This window comes from Nyctereutes procyonoides, unplaced genomic scaffold (assembly GCF_905146905.1).
Source record: "Nyctereutes procyonoides isolate TBG_1078 unplaced genomic scaffold, NYPRO_anot_genome, whole genome shotgun sequence".
NCBI lineage: Eukaryota > Metazoa > Chordata > Mammalia > Carnivora > Canidae > Nyctereutes > Nyctereutes procyonoides.
This window is the reverse complement of record NW_026575135.1, coordinates 59,983,955-60,003,386: the sequence shown is the minus strand read 5'-3', so window position 1 is coordinate 60,003,386 and position 19,432 is coordinate 59,983,955. Positions and strand designations below refer to the sequence as shown.

Here is a 19,432-nt window from a genome sequence, read left to right as displayed (position 1 = left end):
TGTGATCATTTCAGTTCTTCATGCGAAATCCATAATCTCTGTTAATATGTTACCAAAGGGTATCCTTAACCAAAATGTAGCACAAACGTAGAATTCAGCAGAGCAGTCCTGTGTCAATCTCACCCCCTCCTGAAAAATCCTTTGAGTTCTCAAAAAAACCCTTACCAACAGCCGGACTGCTGGTCAACAGACTATGAACAGTTGAATAACCTTTCATTCAGTTGTGAAAGCTTTGTTTCAATTGCCAAGAGACTTTAACTTAAAAAGAACTTGCAGCAGACAGCAGGAAGGCACTCAGTCAAACTTGAGTGGGGAGATAAAATTGAGCCCGGGAGGGGCCTGGGTACTGGGGGTCCCATTTGCCCTGCAGCGAGTGGAACATAAAATCACTGGTGACACTTATTTTAAAAGAAATCAAGCCCCTACCAACTAGATACTTCCAGTCTACTCCCAACCCAACATCTATGTATGCAACTATAACATATTGCTAAAAAAAAAGACAACAGACCCAAAACGGAGTCACTTATGTCAAGCCCCACATCAGCAAAACAAGACTTAACACATAATCTAACTGCAGTTCTAGCCTCTTCTCAGGAATGTCATCCTTAACTAGGTGATCTGGGATTACCTGGTCAGCACCAGTGAGAAAAATCTGTCCAAAAGACCCCTTCTAATCCCTTCAGAAGGCGACCCTGCCCAAAACAAGGCACTGTGCTAATAAACTTCCTTTTCTTGAACCCTTTCTACTTTTAAAAACCTTTCCTTTCCTATGGTTCTCCAGAGCTCCTTTCTATTTTCAAGACAGTATGCTACTCGGTTCATGAGTCCTTCAATAAAGCCAATTTGATTTCAAAAGTTAGTTGTGTTTTGCTGTTTCGCAAATTTGGTGGCAGTGGCAGCACCAGAAGGAGATGTCCAAAGGCACTGGGGACACAGAAAGAGAAATGCAGGCATGGTATCCTTGAGAACTTTGAGTTGTCTTTCTCATCATTTCCAAAGGGAAGGCCATGGATGAGTTCCTCTCAGTTCTGGTTTCCACTCTCTTGGCGTAGAGCTTCTGATCTAACTGGCTTTCCAAAGTTCCTCATTTGATTGAAATCCCTCCCCAAAGTCTCTCCCCACTGCTCCAAGATTCCACATTGGGTAATGCTAGTGGTTATTAGACTGAGTCCAACTTAAAAAACCAGCCTGGGCCTGGAATTGGACTGTGCCTGATTTGAGCTGTTCTGGGTCCCATGCAAAGCCTTGGGTGAATGAAATTTTAAGTCAAGGCTATTGTTCATGGGAATCTTGAAGACTACAAAAACAAAAACAAAAAAGAAACACAAAAGGCCACAAAATTGATGGCACTGGTCAAGTCATTTAAAGGCGTTACAGTGCTCACCAAACTCGAGCCTTACCTATTGGATAAATTGATGCAACAGGGTAAGATTGACACACTAGGTCACCTGCCAACCTCAAGAAAATTTCTGTGCAACAAGACACAATGTAAAACACCACATGATCCCCAACCCAGTTGACATACCCCTCTTAGGTGTTAGTTTGGCTCCAAGACAACCAAAGACTTACCCCCCTCCCCCCAAAAAAGGATCCTTAAAACCCAAAGAGTTAAGTGCGCCACCTTCTGGCATAGCGGCTTATTTGGTGTCTAAGAATTATGATCTCAGAAACTAAAGATCAATTTTTTAAAAACAGCAAAAACCTTACTGAGCTTTTTTTCAGTCCTAAGAACTTGACTAGGTAACTGTAAGGTTTGAGGGTTCCAAAATATGGCCATACACAAAAACAGGTTAAACTCCATTGGCCAGGTTCCTATGCTCAGGGAACTTAGAAAGACCATTATGAGGAAAGGCTCCAATGAGATAAGATCATTGAAGAAGTGGGCTTAAAAGCAAGGGTTCCCAAATCAACCAAACAAAACTGGCCATCTACTTTAAGCCTCGAAGGTCTTCAAAATTCCAAAATAACTAAATTGAAAGATTCACTGCAAAAGGGCAATGAAAAACTAAAAGTACAAAAGGTTCCTAAAACAAAAAACTTTAAGATGGATGGAATCCCACTGTTCTCCTCTACCATTTCAGTACTCAATCTATTGATCCTTTATCTAAATCGACTTTTCACCCTGAAAAGACTTGTAAACACTTTTAAAATAAGACCACCCAAGGCTCCAAGTGACCCTCTTCAAGTATCTTTCACTCCTTGGTCAAAGGCCAAACTAAGGGCCATAAGTTTAAAAATTAAATTTCCTAAACCCAGGGGACATCCTCAAGTTTCTGTTGACAGATTATCTTCTGATTAATGAAAAAGACAGAAAATAAAAGAATGAGGTGATGATAAAAGGTGAACACTTTGAAACGACCATGACAGTGAACAAAATTGGCCAAATTAATAAAATCTTAAAAAAAAATTGGCCAAATTAGAGGTCTAACAGAAAACCCATTATCTACTCTTGGAGGATCCCATATAGCTGTCTCCCAACCCCCACCTGCCTCGCAGAGTTGCGGAGACTCAGGAATTCTCTGGTAGAATGCTGTGTTATTCCCATTAAAAGCCAAGGGAAAACCAAAATTAAAATTAATGAAATTAATGAATTCTGGTGCATACTTTAAACCCAACTCGAAGCCTACAGATGGAATCCTGGGAAAATTAACAAAAGCCAGCTAAGGATGAAAATTCATACCAGAGTCACCTATCCCAAAACTCTGTAGCACCCAGTAGAGAGAGGAAAATAAAGTATTTTTAGCACCATCTCTGGGGACAGCTCGTGTCCAAGGTGTTGTTCAAGATTGCCAGAAATATTTACTCTTTGTCCCAGGTGAGAACTGACAAAATATTTCCAAGGTTTTTTTTTCCCCCCCAGTAGATGGCCAAATTGGAAGCTATTATTCAGAGCATGATACGATGTTTTTAGGCCTTCCCCCTAAACTAAACTAAAACTGCACCCAGAAAGTAAGAATAGCCTTCTAAAGTCTTTGCTGAAGGACTCCTAAAATTCTCAAAAAATATAAAAACCCCAACTCCTTTTTCAATTTCATGTGATCTAAAATTGTTTTGTGTGTAACAACTAGATTGAGGTTGTTGGTTTAATTGAAATAGGTGTGTCTTTAAAGTTACCAACATTGAATAAAACACAGATGTACAACTTTTATTCTGAGTTTACTAATCAAGTAAGTTCATGATATCTCTGCTACAACATTTATCAACGAGAAAAATAACTTGGGATATATAATGAAATTTTCATAGGTAATTAAACATAATTGTTAAGAACAGATGAGTTAAATAGATGCAAATGAGATAAAGTTTGTGAACTTTTCAGCAACTTGCCTCCAAAATTTTTTAGCTACTTGAAACAAACTTTTGCCAAGTCCAGTTAAATGATAAATTAAGTCAAGGCCACCAAATAAATATCTGGATCATCTCCAAATAAAATAAAACACTGAAACTAAATACTTGGGTCCAATAGTAAACATATTTTGTGCCACAGCAAATTTGCTACAAGAAAACATTTCTAGAAATTATGCAAAATATTTATAAATTTGCCAAGCTACTATAACAGTGTATAATTGTTTACTTATTTTTCACAAGAACATAAAGTTTTTAAGGGTTAAAAATTCTAATGTATGTGGAGCACCTGAGTGGCTCAGTCAGTTAAGTGTCTCCCTTCTGCTCAGGTCAGGATCCCAGAGTCTTGGGATTGTGCCCCATATGAGTCCCATCTCGAGCTCTCTGCTCAGTGGGGAACCTGCTTCTCCCTCTCCCTCTGCCTGACGCTCCTCCTGCTTGTTCACTTGCTCTCTCTCACTCTAATTAGTTAATTGATTAAAATAAAACAAAATAAAAATCCTTGTCTCACATTAAAAAAAATTCTAATGTATATAATTGAAGCTACTAGAAACAATAAGGGAAACATCTCTATGCAAAGTAGGATGTGGTTTAAAAAAGGCACAAGGATTGGAGATGCGTTTTGTTGAAGGAAAAGAAAAGTACTTTTGTCCTAAAGTGAGGGTGCCTCTGTCAAGATGGGAAAAAGGAAAAAAAGATGACAAAATCAGAATGGAAAAAAAGAAAGTTTGTGAAATAAAAAATTGGGAGGAAAGAATTTTATGCATGCTCAAACAGTAAGATTGAAAACATTTGCTATAAGGGTTTTACAAATAAGCTTTAATGTCAGTAGTGTATTTATATAAAACTAAACCTTGATTTTCTTTCATCTGTTGAGTTGTCTGTAAGACATTGTACAACTATTTAATTTCCTGTATTTGCCTGTAAAGTCTTTTTTTTTTTTTTTTAAACTAAGTGCTATACCCAAAGTGAGGCTTGAACTCATGACCCTAAGATCAAGAGTCACATGCTCTGGGATGCCTAGGTGGCTCAGCAGTTGAGCATCTGCCTTCAGCTCAGGGCGGGATCCCCGAGTCGAGCCCCAGGATCGAGTCCCTCATGGGGCTCCCTGTGGGGACCCTGCTTCTCCCTCTGCCTATGTCTCTGCCTCTCTATGTCTCTCATGAGTAAATAAATAAAATCTTAAAAAAAAAAAAAAGTCACATGTTCTATTGACTGAGCCAACCAGGTACCCCTACCTGTGAAGTCTTAACTCCCCCATTGTTAAATAGATATTTAATCACATTGTTTCACAATGACCTACGATCTTTTTGACCAAGTAATTTAAAACCTTTAAAATTTTTGACAAATTTCCCAAAATTAAATCCTAAATGAAGTCTGTTTCACTTAGAACTTTGAGATTTTTCAGAGGGTCCCTAAAACATCTGAAAAGATTTGTTTTCTCTCCTTATAAAAAAGGGAGATGTTAAACTAAGTAGGCTTATTTGCTATGTGGAATTACATGGAAAGCATTGTTAAACAAAAAATAATAGTAAGACTTCTTTTTTCCCCTTCCCCTTTGCCCATACCACGACTTCTTTATGTTGTTATTTGCATTTGTTATAAGTGTTTCAGAAACTGTATAAAATTCCTAAAGTCCAATATTTCCTGGTATAACATTATTACCATAGTTCCAGTCATTATTTTTAAATGTGTGCCACAGAAATGACCAAATTTCCTGGCAATTCCCTTACAACGAACTCTGAACTGATCTTTAGCAATGGACATTTTTTTAAGTCTTTTCACTTTCAGGCAGTTACTGTTTTACTCAGATGTTTTCGCAAATGTGTTCAGCAAAGGTACATCATCTTCAAGGCTTCAAAATAAGGACTCTGGCAAACACAGGTTTCTGATAACTTTAAGATCATAAAAATAAACTGGTTAATAATTCCCAAAATGAATGGAAAATGTGGATTAAAGCAGAACAAAAATTAATAACATGGGACTGAATGAACTGAGGAGGATGATTATAATTTTTATGACTTCTTATGTGAAATATTGCTAGTTCCTTAATGTTACTTTTCAAGATTTGAGGAAACTTTTTCCCTTATGCTATTTATGACTTACAGTAGTTTGGTAAAGTATATCTTCATGAACAAAGATGAAACATTTACTTTTTTCCTTTGATTTCTTCAGAATTTGGGAACTCTTGAGTATTCTCTTTATGGCAAAATAATTACTTATACAAGTTCAATGAGAATCCAGTCTCTTTGTAACACAACACAACTGGAAACGGTGGTTATATTACCAAGACTTTTACTGGAACGTTGTGTTTGAGAGACCTTATAGACTCAGGACCAGAGTGTTTTTAAAACCTGAGACTGACTTTATGGAACCAATAAGGCCCCTTGGAAAAACTGGCAGGTACTGTGCTTAAAAGATTCCAGCAATGCAGTCTTAAAAAGAGCATTTTTGGTCAATCACTATTCTTGCTGCATTTACACAAATAATCAAACCAAGTTTAAAGCAAACAAATCACTTTCACTGTGATTATTTCTGGTGGAAATAATGGAAATAACTATAGAAAGTTAAAAAAAAAAGTTTGCATTTAGTTCTTAGATTTATTTCTATATTAGATTCTAACCCTATTAATTGCCTCAGAGGTTTTATTATTTACCTGTAACTGGACTGAGCCCCGAATTCCTCTGTTTCTTAAAATATTTGGTACCACTCCAGCTACTGTTTCCAATTTTCTCCCACTTTTCTGATTGTGAATCACTAAGCCCATCAGTATCCTTGGAAGGATGTACCAGATGCCCCTCACTACCCAGATGGCAGCCAAACTTCAGAGACTTAAACCTTGGTTACACAACATATCTCACAGCTGAAGAAGTCTCCACCTGACAGGTCCTATACTCCAGCTGGAGACCTCAAGATCAAATTGACTAGGAAGACAAGTAGCCAACATTGAGGTTCACTGCTTCTTTCCAAGATGTCACACCAAGACTTCATACTTTAAACCTAAAACTTTCTTCCTCTCTTTCTTTATTTTACTCTGGCACTGGCCTGAAAAGGTAATACCATCATCCATATCTCTTAGGCCACTGCAAAGGAGGGTGGCAATCCAACCTCCAAACAATTGTTGGACTTGTCACTACGCTCTCAAACTCAGCAGCCCCAACCCATTTCATCTGACTCCCTAACCATAAGGGTCCATTTCCACATCTCTGGTTAATAATCCCAAAACCCAGGGAACTCTGCACTCAAGTTCGGTGCAAAGAAAGGAATACGAGTCAAGAGTAACTAGAATAAAACTACCAGTGTGGTCTACAAACACTTAAATTTTACTGGCCTCCATGCCTGTACCAGGAGACTTTCATGACTAAAATTAGCTCCCTTTGGCAGGTCTCAATTTCCAGGGTTGGGAGTAAATGCAAGGCTGTGATCAGGAACCCATCCTCAACTCTTGAAAATATTACAGAATCAACCGCCAATGCAAAGTTGTCCCTGAAACATCCTAGACTCTCTGCCCACACTTATTTCTGATAAGAGGGCAGCCCTCATTTATCTTCCAGCTGAACAACGAAGTGTCTATGCAGTAGCCACCATCACCCGCTATGCCTGGATTTTAACGTTTCTCTGGAAGTGGAAACTCAGTTACTGACTGATCACTGAGCCACTTAGCTTATTATAAAGTGATGCCTTTAGCAGAGTCTTTCCCTGACTTACTTGACTTTGATTGGTTTGGGTGTTGGGGACCATGGCTTCAAAGTGCACTCCAGACATTGGGAACTATGGAACTATCCTACTTAAAATAATCAGTCTTCTCCCTGGCATGCTGTATTCTCTCAGAAGCTTTCAAGGCATGTTGGCAACCACTAATCACCCAGCAAATTAGCTACCTAAGACTGGGACGCCAGAAAAGGGAGGGAGAAAATGGCCACTGAACACTGGTGAGCCTGAGGTCATGACCTGCGAATAACCACCCAAAGGATGAAGAACTGAGAGAACTTCAGATGGGGAACTCATGGGGAGTGGGGCTAATGCCATAAAGTCTGATCACATCTCTACAGTTCAGCAGTCTAATCTAAGGGCAGGGAGTAGGGGAAAGCTGTTAAAAAAAAAAGAAAAGAAAAGAAAAGAAAAGAAACAGGCCCAAAACGGAGTCATTTGTGCTAAGCCCCACATCAGCAAACTAAGACCTAACTCTGCCTGCAATTTCAGCCTCTCTCAGGAATGTAGACTTTACCCCGTCGTTATGGAATAACCTGATGGAATAACCTGGTCAGCATTAGTAAGGAAACCAATAGACCCCTTCCAGCCCCCCTTAGGAAGGCACTCTGTTAATAAACTTCCTTCTCCTGCCTCCTTTCTACCTTTCAAACCCTCTCCTCTTTCCGACAGCTCTTCAGAGCTCCTTTCTACTTGCTGGATGAGATACTGCTCAATTCATGACTCCTTGATTAAAGCCAATTTGGTCTATTAATTTACTCAGCGAAATTTCACCATTTAATCATTGTACACACACCTATGAAAACAGGAGTTGCAGGGCATTGACACAATCTGCATATCAGCCTTTCACCTTTCACGATGATCAAAGTCATTCTGGAGGCAAAGATTTCACTGGTACTCTTTCCTGGTCTCTAACCTTGACTGTCCAGATGAAGAAACTATTATTTATTGGCCAACAAGCATAGGGAAGAAGGGTTATTTCCACTGTGAGATTGCTAGGGATGGCCCAGTATGTCCTTAGTTCTGGCTCCCATGTCCTACAAGAATGCTATACAAGAAAGTTAGGAATAAACTGTTTAGTATTCAAGCAAAACCCTTGATGTTCAGATCCCTGGCAAGTTCAGAGTGCTGGCAATCAAAACTGTGTTGTGCTCCAGTAATTACTATGAAAAAACTTTCAGTGCTTAATATTAAAGAATAGAATAACATGATCTTTCCACCTCTTCTACACCTCTAGAGTGTGTTCAACATGGCAATTATCTCGGTTCAAGAAATAGAGTTTAAACTGCACTGAAACTCAATTATACCCATGACTTTTTTAAACAGACTTCAAAAGGCAGGTTTCATCACATTCAAATCGCCGAACAAAATCTTCTCCCCAACTTATTAAAAAAAATAATAATAATAGATTTTTAATCTGTCTCCTACGAGACCTGTTCATGTATATAGATGGTTTCTCTTTAGCTTCCGGACCCAGGTTTTTGTTTTTCTGTTTTTTGTTTGTTTTGTTTTGTTTTTGCTTTATGAAGACAGAGGGATGACTGAGCCACGATGAAAGACAAAGAGAGATCCCATCCGATAAAGAGCCAGTTCGAAGGGCAGCTCCTGGACGCCCAGCCTAGAACTGCCACCATTTAAAAAAAAAAAAAAAGATCACACACTTGTTAACCAAAAAAAACACACATTTCTTTGCGACTTTTAAAAATGCAAAGGAACCAGGAGTAGTAGATTTATGATTTAAGTGCTTGTGGCTAAAATAGCTTTCCAATTATCAAGGGCCTCTTAGGAAGAGCAAGAATGCATTATGTGTTAATGACCACAACCAGGGGTCCCTTCTTGACTCTTTTGTCAGAACCAGAGCAGATCTTCCCCGCAGCTTCACCATTAATATGTCTGTTTCCTGTCAGCCCACTCAGAGATAATGTCATTTATCTCAGGGAGGCACAAGCCTAGTCATTAGCTTCTATAAAAGACCTCAAACAAAGGCCGGATAACATTTCACCCAGGGCTCTCCCTAAACCCGGAACCAAGCTCAGTGTCTAGGAGTCAGATTCAGAAGTTATCATGGTGAAAAAGAATATTTTCCTCCTCATCAACCGTCCCGGATCCAGCTCTGGGGGCGAGCAAGGCCTATGTATAGTAAACACCAGTCCAAAGTGCTATCACGTACAATCAGATTACCCGATAAAAGCTGGCCAGAGTTAGCCTGGGAGAGCCCCTGCCCCTCCTGCCTCCAGGGGGAAAATTGACGGAATAATTCAGGTACTGACTAAATAGTGAGATCTTTGAAGAAGTGACCCCTCGTTGTGATTGCCTGCAGGAACCGAATAACCATTATAAAGTGTTCAATGGCTGGGCTTCTGGAAATCTTTTAAATAAAAGTGGAACTGGTTAAAATAAATGTAGGAACATGTGTTTTCACAGTGTTGCTCCTATTACTGCAATTGCAAGTTTCTATGAAGTACCAGGTGAACTTTTTTAAATTAAAAACACACACACACACACACACACACAGACACAGGCAAAATTGGAGCAAATCTCAGCCATTCAATCCTTGTTTTTCAAGCTGAAAACGAAGAACAGATGGTACTTTCCATGTTGTTTGAATCTGGTTATTGAACACCTCTGTGGTTAGGGAGATTTCTGCTTAGCACTTGCGGCATACATTTCATTTACTAACTATAAAATGCTGCTTAGGAAAAATAAGTCTTTATAACACTCTAATTAAAACCATCTTGCAGCCAAGCAATTTCACTTGAAGAGCATTCTTAACCTGGTGACATTTAGACAATGACTCCCCACCCCACTCCCTTCCCCCCACCCCAGACTATTTGCAAAGTTATTAAAAGTTGCTACACATTACTCATCTCCTTTTTAGCACAATCTTGATCCCCTGTATGCATTTTTTTTTCATCTTTCCAGTGCACCTGATACATTTCAAATACTATGCTCAGGACTCAGTGATACGCCTGGTCACACAAATCCTCCCCCAACTTCCTTGGGTTCTCACAGAACACTTGCTGGGGAAAGGATGGCCTCTGCCTTCACCTCCAAGAGCCCTGTCACCCTCCGAGGCTGCTTCTAGAAAAGTAAGGAGCAGGATCAACGGTGACTGGGAGCCAGCCTTCGTTACCAACATTTTTAACCACTAAATCCCTTATGTAGCTTTCAAAACAGTTTGCTGTCCTGCAACAATGGACTTTGTTTTTTAATTATAGCAAGTGACATTTCTGCCCTTTTATCTCACAGTAAACTGCACTCTCTAAGGAGAATTTGTAGGGGACACCAGATTTGGGGGAAAGGGGTGGAGGCGGGGGGGGGGTGCGGTTGGGGAGGCTGGCATATTGTCCACAAAACTCATTAATCAAAATATGTTCTTAAACTGCTCACACTCACTTAGAAAATGTGCCAGAATTCCCTAGTGAAGTGTAAAAGGCTTCTACAAGAGAATAAAACAAAATGAATGATACCCCTTATAGACAGGTCCATTTGTAGACAGCACCTTTAGGCTGTTAAGGACCAGCTTAATGAAAGCAGTATGATATCAGGGAAGTAATTCTCTCTGCTGAACATGTACCGAGTAGTCAGAACCCTGAGACACAACTGCAGGCTCTCCTGTGCCTTTTCATGTCTGGGTAAGTCTTAGGTGTTTTAAAGAATTCTCCTGTGTAGTTTTGCATTTTCTGGCAATCCAATAAAAATCGTGTACCCTATTTAGCCTGGCCGAGTGCCTGTGTCTGATAAGTCAAAACTGTAAGACGGCTAAGGAGAGAGACATGCAGAAGAGCCTCCATACAGGCTATTATGCTTCAAAAGAAAGGAGGGGGAAGGTGGAGAAGCAGGTTTTAACAACCCAAAGCCAACCCGTCAAATCTACTTATTCAGACATGTCACTGGTGGCTTAACCACAAAATGGGCTATAGAAATATAGCTCAAACATCTTAGAATTATGGCATGTTTTGATTTTGTTCACGTATTAAGGGAGTGGCGACTTTTACAACATACTTGTGGTTTCCACATAAAGGAGTAGAACACTCATTGATTTAATTAGGTTTCATAAGGTCCAATTTATCATGTTTTACATGACTTTGTGTAGTGTAGAAACAGAATAAACAGACCAAAAATAGACATTTAAGCATGCTGTGAAAATTAACCGGTGACAGCAAGGCTTATGAATCTCCTGTGAAACCTTTCAACCAGGGGAAAAAAATAAATAAAAAATAAAAACAAAAAACCAGAAGAAAAGCACAGGCACAGACAGACACACACACACCCCCCTTCGGCTTTCACATTAGGCCCCTCCTGAGCCACATCTGATGGCTGAAAATTCATCATCTTCACTTCGGAGCCACTTGCTCTTTGCCAACCCAGACTATCAAGCAAGGCGGAAATTAAAACACGATACAAAACATCCAAAAAAACAAAACAAAAAAAAAAAAAAAACACCCTTCCTCAAAGATGCCTGGGTGTGAAAATACTTTGTCAGGTAAAGCTCAATGGACTCGATCTGGACCCCCAAAATAGGTACCCTCCATGAGCTGAGAAGGAAGGAATTAATCCCTCCACTGAGGTCTCATTCTCCCGTGAGTTGGTGGCATTAGGGGTGACACCCCTGGGTGGCATCTGTGCAAGGCAGTGCCATCTCTGTGTGGCAGGGAGGCAAGTGTTCTTAAGAGAAGTCGGTTGGGGGGGGGGGAGGTGCGGAGAGCCTATAGAACTCCGTTCCCGGGCCGACACCCCCCTGCTTGACAGAATGGCCAACGCGGCAGGATCCAAGCCCCCCCAGAGCCATCCCTGAGGGGCCCCTGTGCCAACACCAGCGGCCACGATGGGCGGAGGGCGGTGGACTGAATCTAAATGTGCTGAGCTTTCTCCCCTCCTCCACCCCTACCCTACCCCCTCCACCCCCTCCACTCCACCCCTCTCCACCCCACCTACCCCCCCAACCTGACTTGTTTGCTCTTCATTTACGTAATTCATATTATCACATTTATACCGCTCTGACTGAAGAGGAGTTGCATGTATATGAATAATCTAATTCTTCATTCTTTATCCAGTTTCCTCTGTGACTGGAAAGTGAAAAGAACACACACACACACACACACACACAACGGAGAACCGACACCAAGCTCTAATCTCAGTTGCCATGACAGCAGCCTTTGAGATACTGAAATGTTCCGATTGCCAGCTAAACAAAATTGTTGAATGTGAACATTTGGCTGGAAGATTAAAAGGCTAAGGGGAATGCAAAAGGGCAGTACCTCCCACATTCCAGGCCGCAGTGAATCCAATCAAATGGCTCTGACTCCTTAACCACAGCCATTGTGAGCACTGGATTAGGGCAATTCATCTAGATAGTTAGAGCAGATTAGAAGTGCAATTTGAAGACTATTGGCAACAAAAGTAAATGCCCTACTGTACTGAGTAATAAGAAGATTTCAGGACGCCTTTTAGCAGAAATTATGTGCAGCGACACAAGGCAACGTAAGACTCGAAACCTGGGATTTTTGAAAATGCAGTTACGTTCGACGGTGTCAAAAGCTGTTGGACCAAAGGCAGATGAATAAAAGAAGCATTCGGACGCTTCTTGGTGATTTTTGGCATCATGTGCACTTTAACGTACCTTCCGCCGACTTCCAAAATCATACAATCAGAACTTTCTTCCTGCGCTCTGATTTCAATCTCAAATACAAGAAAACAAAAACAGGAAAGTCTGGAGGGAGAGCGGTGAATAACCGTACACGGAAATAATCATCCAAAGACATCTGCCATTTCTGATCAAGTTAGAAGTCGGAAAAAAAAAAAAGCACATTATTTAATAAGCATACTCCCAAACAACCATGCCAGAAACCACAAAATAGGAATTCTGCTTCTGCGAAGCACAACCTGCGGAATTCATCTGAAGGTTGACTTGATAAAAACATTCCTCACACCCCCAGCTCACTCCCAACCTGCCCGGTGGACAGAGCAACCTTGGGTCCCAGGGCACCGCTCAACAACGCATGAGCATCACCAGACCAGGAAGTCAGTCCCAGGCCTCCCACACCAGCCACCGCAGCCCCCGGGGGCAGCTTCTCAAAGGCAGTCTCTAACTAGACTTTAAGACAATGACGGAGATGGCAGGAACGCTCCTCCGCGCTGCTCTAAACGGGCGATCCCCCATTACTCAGGTGCGACACCAAATTCTCGTCCCCTCTAAGCCGTTTCCACGTTTCAGGGGCAGCAATCCGCCAAGTCTGTTTCACTTCGCTTACCGACCTGTCCACTCCCTAGGCAAGCTAGCAGTCCAAGCGACAACACTCTTCACTCTCCAGCTGAGAACCGTGCGAGGGGGCCAGGGGAGAGCCCTAGACGCCACCAAAACCATTCCAGGCTTGCTACGCGGTTAAGAAACCAACGACCCCAGGACACCAGGGCTGGGGGGCTAATTCGGGACCAATAAGAGGAACCCATCCAAGGATGATACCCTTTGACAGAACAGTCTTGGAGAAAACAGGTCGAGGGAAGCGTGTAAATGAGAATCCTCGGCATACCTCTCCGGGGAGGGGCCGTGAACCCTGCACCTAAGGACACATTACCAGAAAGACCAGGGCGGGCGTATGAAAACATAAGACACCTCTCCTTAGGCGAGAAACCGGGACACGAGTCAAGCGGGTACATGAGCAGGTCTTCTATTAAAAGCACACCACAACCGGCTGGCTGGCCAGGAGCCCCGCTGCAGGGCAAAAGGCACTTGGGAACACCCGGGCCCTCCCACCTGGCGACCCAGACACTTGGCAGCGCCCGCAGCCGCAGCGCGAGCTAAAAGCGGGGCACCCAAGTCAGCTCCCCCACTGCAAGTTTTCACGGAAAGGATGCACACAACAGAAAGCTCACAAAGAACCGGAGAGCACGAGTGAGAAGTGGAAGGCACACAGAGGCGCGCGCACACGCACACACACACACACACACACACACACACACACCCTCCCCGGCACACACGCACACACAACACCCCCCCTACACACACACACACACACACACACAGACGCACACAAAGAGGAGAGTGGGAAATCTAGGAAGGCGACTGGATCCTACCTTCTCGGTTTTCAGTTTCTTGATTCGCCTGTGGCTCTCCTCCTCCTCCTCTTCCTTCTTTACCAACACAGAGTTTCCCATGAGCCCTGAATCCGGGGCACTTTTGCTAACTTCCCCAGCAGCCGCGCCGCTGCCACTCCCAGCGCCCCCGCAGTGGAAGGGGCTCGCGCCACCTCCATTGCTCTTGGCCCCAAAGGCATAGAGGTGACCCCCCGAAGGGGCCTGGCCGCCACTGCCATTCTGGTGGCCCTGGAGCAGGTCGTGCTTGTCCTTCCTGGATTTCCCCGCATCCTTATCCCGCTTGGCGCCTCGGCTGCTCTGGCTTTTACCTGGCTTCTCCTCTTTGCTTTTCCCGCAGGAGGCCGCCCCCGCGGTGGCAGCGGAGGTGCCGAGGCTGGTACTCGTGCCGTTCGGGTTGCCGCCGCCGCCGCCGCCGCCGCTCACACTTTGACCTAGCGCTGAATTCATGCCAGTTGCCTCTCCAGGGCGCCCTTGGACTTCCTGCCTCCTGCCAGTGCCGCTGATCTCGGGAATCCCATACAAGGCAGCAGAAGGCAGAGATTTATTAGCATCCTTAGAAGTTTTACTCCTTTTCACTTTTGATTTGCTGGTCTCTTTGTGTGAATTCCCCTGGGGAGCAGAGGGCTGAACAGAAGCAAATTTTAGGCCATCAGCTAAGGCTGCGGTAGCGCCGGCCCCACTGGAGGCCAGACCTCCACAATCCTTAGAGTTGCTGCTGCTCGTGCTGTTGGTGGAATTATTCATCTCAAATTTCTGTCTGTCCTTTTCCAAATCAGCGTCCAAATCAATTATTAAATTGCCAACCCCGATTTCCCAATCATCACCACTGTCATAAGTATCAACCGTATTTGGATCCACACCTTTTCCTGCAGTAGAAATGTTCACTGACATCCTGAAGATGAGCTCTCTAGAATAAAAATCCGATGAACTTTCCTTTGGAGATGAGGGGACATTCGTTTAGCTCCGCTGGGCTTGCTCTTAAAAAAAAAAAAAAAAAAAAAAAATCTTCTAATCTTCCTCTTCTTTTTCCTGCCCCAGGAATGTGTCCAAGGATTTTACACCCTTCAGTCCAGGTCCACCTTTTCCTGTGAAGGGGGGGAAAAGTCGAATATTTCTTGTCTGGGTGTTACCAGAATAAAAAACGATTAATACTGGGGAGTCAGTAAGGGGTACAGGGAAGGATGGAGAGGAAAGTGGCTCATACATTGTCTCCACAGCCAGGTTTAAAGGGAAATAACCAAACCCAAAAAACTTACCCACGACAGTAAGCATCTTACAGTAGCTTTAAAAAAAAAAAAAAAAAAAAAAGATTCCCTTTATCACCAACACAAGGATAAGCACTTTTTTTTTTTAAAGGCATTAAGATATCTTAAAGATCTGAGTCAAGTCCAGAAAGCTTTAAAAAACACACACACACAGTTTAGGATTTTTTTTTTTCATACATGTGATATCTCAACCTCAGAAACGCAACCTAAACACTCAGACAAGAGGGAGGAACACAGCTTTTAACATCCCCAAACGCGTCCTAGATCTCGCAATTTCAAAGACCAGACCCTGCAAGTTCTCTGAGGCTAGTTTCAGAATGATGTTCCTAAATTTTCCTTTATTTCTAATTTGCTTACTTCTTTTTACAAATTGTCTGGGCAATCTGTTTTTTGTTCCCAGTAAGGAACAGGAGAAACAAATAACTACCCCCCCTCCAACAAACACATACCCTCTCTTCCCCCACAGTTTATACAATTGTATTTTTGAAATACACACACACATGTCTTCAAGAGCATTTCTCTATAGCAAAGACAGTGTTAAATAAAAGGCTGAATACCTGCCTTTTGAGGGGGAAAAATATTACATGTAAACAATCCTACCCTATTCCTAGGTCACAGACTTGCTCAATCTGTTAAATATGGTGCCACTGACTGTACGGGGAAACTGATTAAGACATGCCCTTTAAGTAGTCTGCGCCAAGGTGGCCTCAATGACCGCAAATGAGTGTGTGTTTGACAAAGATCAGTTAAAACGGTTTTTAAAGGGATCAGCCCCCTTTTAACAGTTGATTGTCGAGAAAAATAAATAAATATACATACACACACACACACACAGACATTGCTTACCTTTAATCCTTTATCATTTTTTAATTAGGCCAGCAAATCAAAATGCCTTTCCCACTCCACTCGGCAAACAAGCCTGTGCCTCATTTTACTTAAACACCAAATGATCAAGAAGGAAGAAACCAAATAACACATCTCAGCCAGAATAATCACTCGATAACATTATTCCACCTCCCCACCCCCCTTTTGGCAAACGGATCAGGAGTCCTTTTCTCCTTAAAAAAATGTGTCACTGTACAGCTGGAAGATAATGTTTCACATTCACAACAGAAGGACCAAAGGTTTTTTTTCCTCTGAACAAGCATCGAGAATAATAGTTTAAAAAAAGAGAGAGAGAGAGAGAGAGGAGAGAGAGAGACAGAGAGAGCTTAGAGAAAAAAGTTTTCCCAACTTCTCATTCCGCCTTCAGTTCCAGACTTCAGAGTCACGGTGATCAGTAAGTAATGATCCCATGTAGCAAACCTACAGGCGTCCGCTAGTAACAAGACAGAATGTGCTAACATCGGGATAAATTAGTGAAAGGGAAGAAAGAATAAGAAGAAACGACTGAAAATCTGGGCTGGATTCCGCCTGTTAGTCGGGAAGTGGCATTTTTCCGCCCGTCCTGACAGATTTGATTTCTTGAACTAACTTAAGAGGAAAGGAGGGGGAGGGGAGGAGGGGGAGGAGGAAGGGGGAGGAGGGCGGAGGGGGAGGGGGGAGGGGAAGGAAGAAAGGGGAGGATGAGAAGCCCAGCGAGAGGAGAAAAAGAAAGGTGCGGGGGGGGGGGGAGGGGAGCAGATGATTCAGTGAGCTGATAAACCGGTGGTAACAGCATTCGCTCGGGGCGGGGGGACGAGGGAAATAACGGCGTTTAAAATTGGTTCGGTCTTCGAAACCCAAAGGATGTGATGTTTTCCTGTTTTATGTTGTTTTAAGAAAAAGGAACCGAGTTCCTAGTATAGTCCCCCCCCGGGGGGGGGGCGGTAAAATCCGCTGTCGCTCAAGCCAATCAGTCATGTGGTAATTCGATAATTAGAGTCAAAAAAAAAAAAGATTTTTTTTTTAAGGCGACCTCTTTCAGGACAGTTTTTCCCATTGATAGTCGCAGCAAACGGTGCGTCTCCCTTTTTATTTATTTTCCTCTCCTCCTCCTCCCTCGCCCACCCCACCCCCCCCCCTCCTGTGTTTAGTCAGATGGCCCCGGAGCTTGGCTTAGTATTTTTAATTAGCTGGCGTTTGGAAGCTAAAAGCAGTAATGAATTGTTGATGGATTGGAAGTGGAGAGTCGCTTTGCTGGAAATGTCGGGGCCGGGAGAGGGGGATGGGCGAGTTAGCAACAACCAACCATCTAAAAGGAGCGATTTTGTTACAGTGCAAGCCTTTCACATCACGTGAGGATCAAGGGCTCAATTGGTTGTCGTGAGAACAAAAATGGTGACAAGCGTATCAAGAAAATACTGATCTGGTCTTTAAAAAAAAGCTGAAGGTCTCTCCCCTCCCCCTGCACACACTCCCCCCCCCCCGCCGCCGCCGCCGCCGCCGCCGCCTCCCCGCGCCCCCACCCCCCTGCAGTGGGCGCAGCTACAAGTTATGAATGTGAAACATTTCTCGCAGATCTAGGCTCTCGGAAGTTCGAAGGAGTGAAATGTAATGAGCACAAGAGCAAAGCAGATGTTTTAAAGAAACACCTTATAAACCTTTCCTCAACTTATCTCCAATTTGTCGGCTTTCCCGAGGGGCCGGGGATGGGGACGCCCAGAAGACGGGGGAGGGCACCGCCAAGAGCTACTTGGGTTTTTAGGGGACCCCCCCTCATGTCTTAAACAAAGAAAAACATTTTGCTAGCTCCCAAGCCAGGTCCCGTAATAAACACACCATTGTTACTCTATTTGTGGGTTTGTTTGGGTTGGGTGGGGCTTTTTCCCCCCCCTTGATGGTGTTTTTGCTGCTTGCTTTTTTTTAAGGAGGTGGAAAATGGTAATTATAACCATTACATGTAATGGGTAACTATTCCCTTGTTTAATATTAAATTATTGGGCACTGGGATGTGGCCAGAGACACAAATCGGCTTGTTCTGCCTTTGCCCTCTTTTTCCTGGCTCGGTTTGGAAGAGGGTCTTGCCCAGCTAGGAGAGGAGAGGAGAGGGAGGGGGCGAGGTGAGCTAGGGAATGGACACTGCAGATCAGGATATGTAACTGTGTCACTTTTATTCTCCTTGGGTTACAGCCCAAAAGGTAATTTACTCTAAGTTACCCCGAGTGCCCAGTCAAGCTTAATTTGTGTGAAGAAGTTACAAATGCTTCACCCTCCACTGAATAAAATTCACCCTTCTTGGGTTTGTTGTTCTCAATGCAAAAGCCAAACCCTGTAACTAGTTCCTCATTTCAATGCATAAAACTCGCACATTCCCCTGCATGAAGTCCCCGCTAAGTGCTATATAGAGACACACCACGCAACCGTACTTACGGTCTGTATTGGATCGAGTTGACCTTTTCCTTCTAACTGCATTGAGTGTGTTTGGTTGCAGCCGCTTTATTTTGGAAATTATAATCTCTTCAACAAATTTACTATTAAAGAAGATGGACCATCAAATGTCACAGACCGTCCTGTGTATTTTTTTTTATAAAAGCAAAAATCAAAATGAAAAAAAAAAAGAAGAGAAAAGAAAAGAAAAATCCCCCCGGTGCACACACACAAGCTTGTTCTGCAACATTGAAATCAGGACTGAAACACAACACACACACAGGGGGAGTGGAGCAAAAGGAGCTCTCAGCCTCTATACCTGAAAGGCACTTCTCTTTGTTCCCATTGCCCTTTCGCATCGGGCCAATCAGAGCGCAGCTTTTATGAAACTGGGCTCTCTGATTGGCTAGCTGCTTTCTCTTGGCTACTGTAGGGGGTTGAGATACACACACGTATAAAACACACTCGGAGAGCGGGTGGGGGTGCGGTGGGGGGGGTGGTGGAGACAAAGCGTTTTATTTTCCAACCAGATTGGGGTTGAGGAACCTCCTGCAGTCAGAAGGGGGGAAAAAAATGGTGCGCCCGTTTTCAATGACTCCATCATTCACAGAAAACACTTATTTATTAAAACAAATCTCAAACAGGCTGCGAGGAAAGGATGTCGGTAAATACACGTTTGATTGTGTTATCTTGGGGGAAATAATGTATGTGATCGCTCGGTGGCAGAG

General features: G+C 43.0%; 1 protein-coding gene across 6 annotated transcripts in view; it reads right to left on the bottom strand.

Annotated features, from left to right (window-relative positions):
• The window catches only part of ZNF608 (zinc finger protein 608), a 110,725-nt gene extending 91,754 nt beyond the window's left edge, over positions 1-18,971 (bottom strand). Inside the window, exons 1-2 of one of the 6 annotated variants that reach the window (XM_055302334.1) lie at positions 18,708-18,971; positions 14,131-15,236 (exon numbers count right to left, since the gene is read on the bottom strand). In XM_055302334.1, coding sequence (XP_055158309.1) covers positions 14,131-15,042 — 912 coding nt within the window. In that variant the 5' untranslated portion in view covers positions 15,043-15,236; positions 18,708-18,971. Of the gene's footprint in view, positions 1-14,130; positions 16,848-18,707 lie in introns of those variants that run through there. The other 5 variants (XM_055302333.1, XM_055302335.1, XM_055302337.1 and 2 more) reach the window with 5 other exon arrangements.
• Positions 18,972-19,432: the final 461 nt, after the last annotated feature.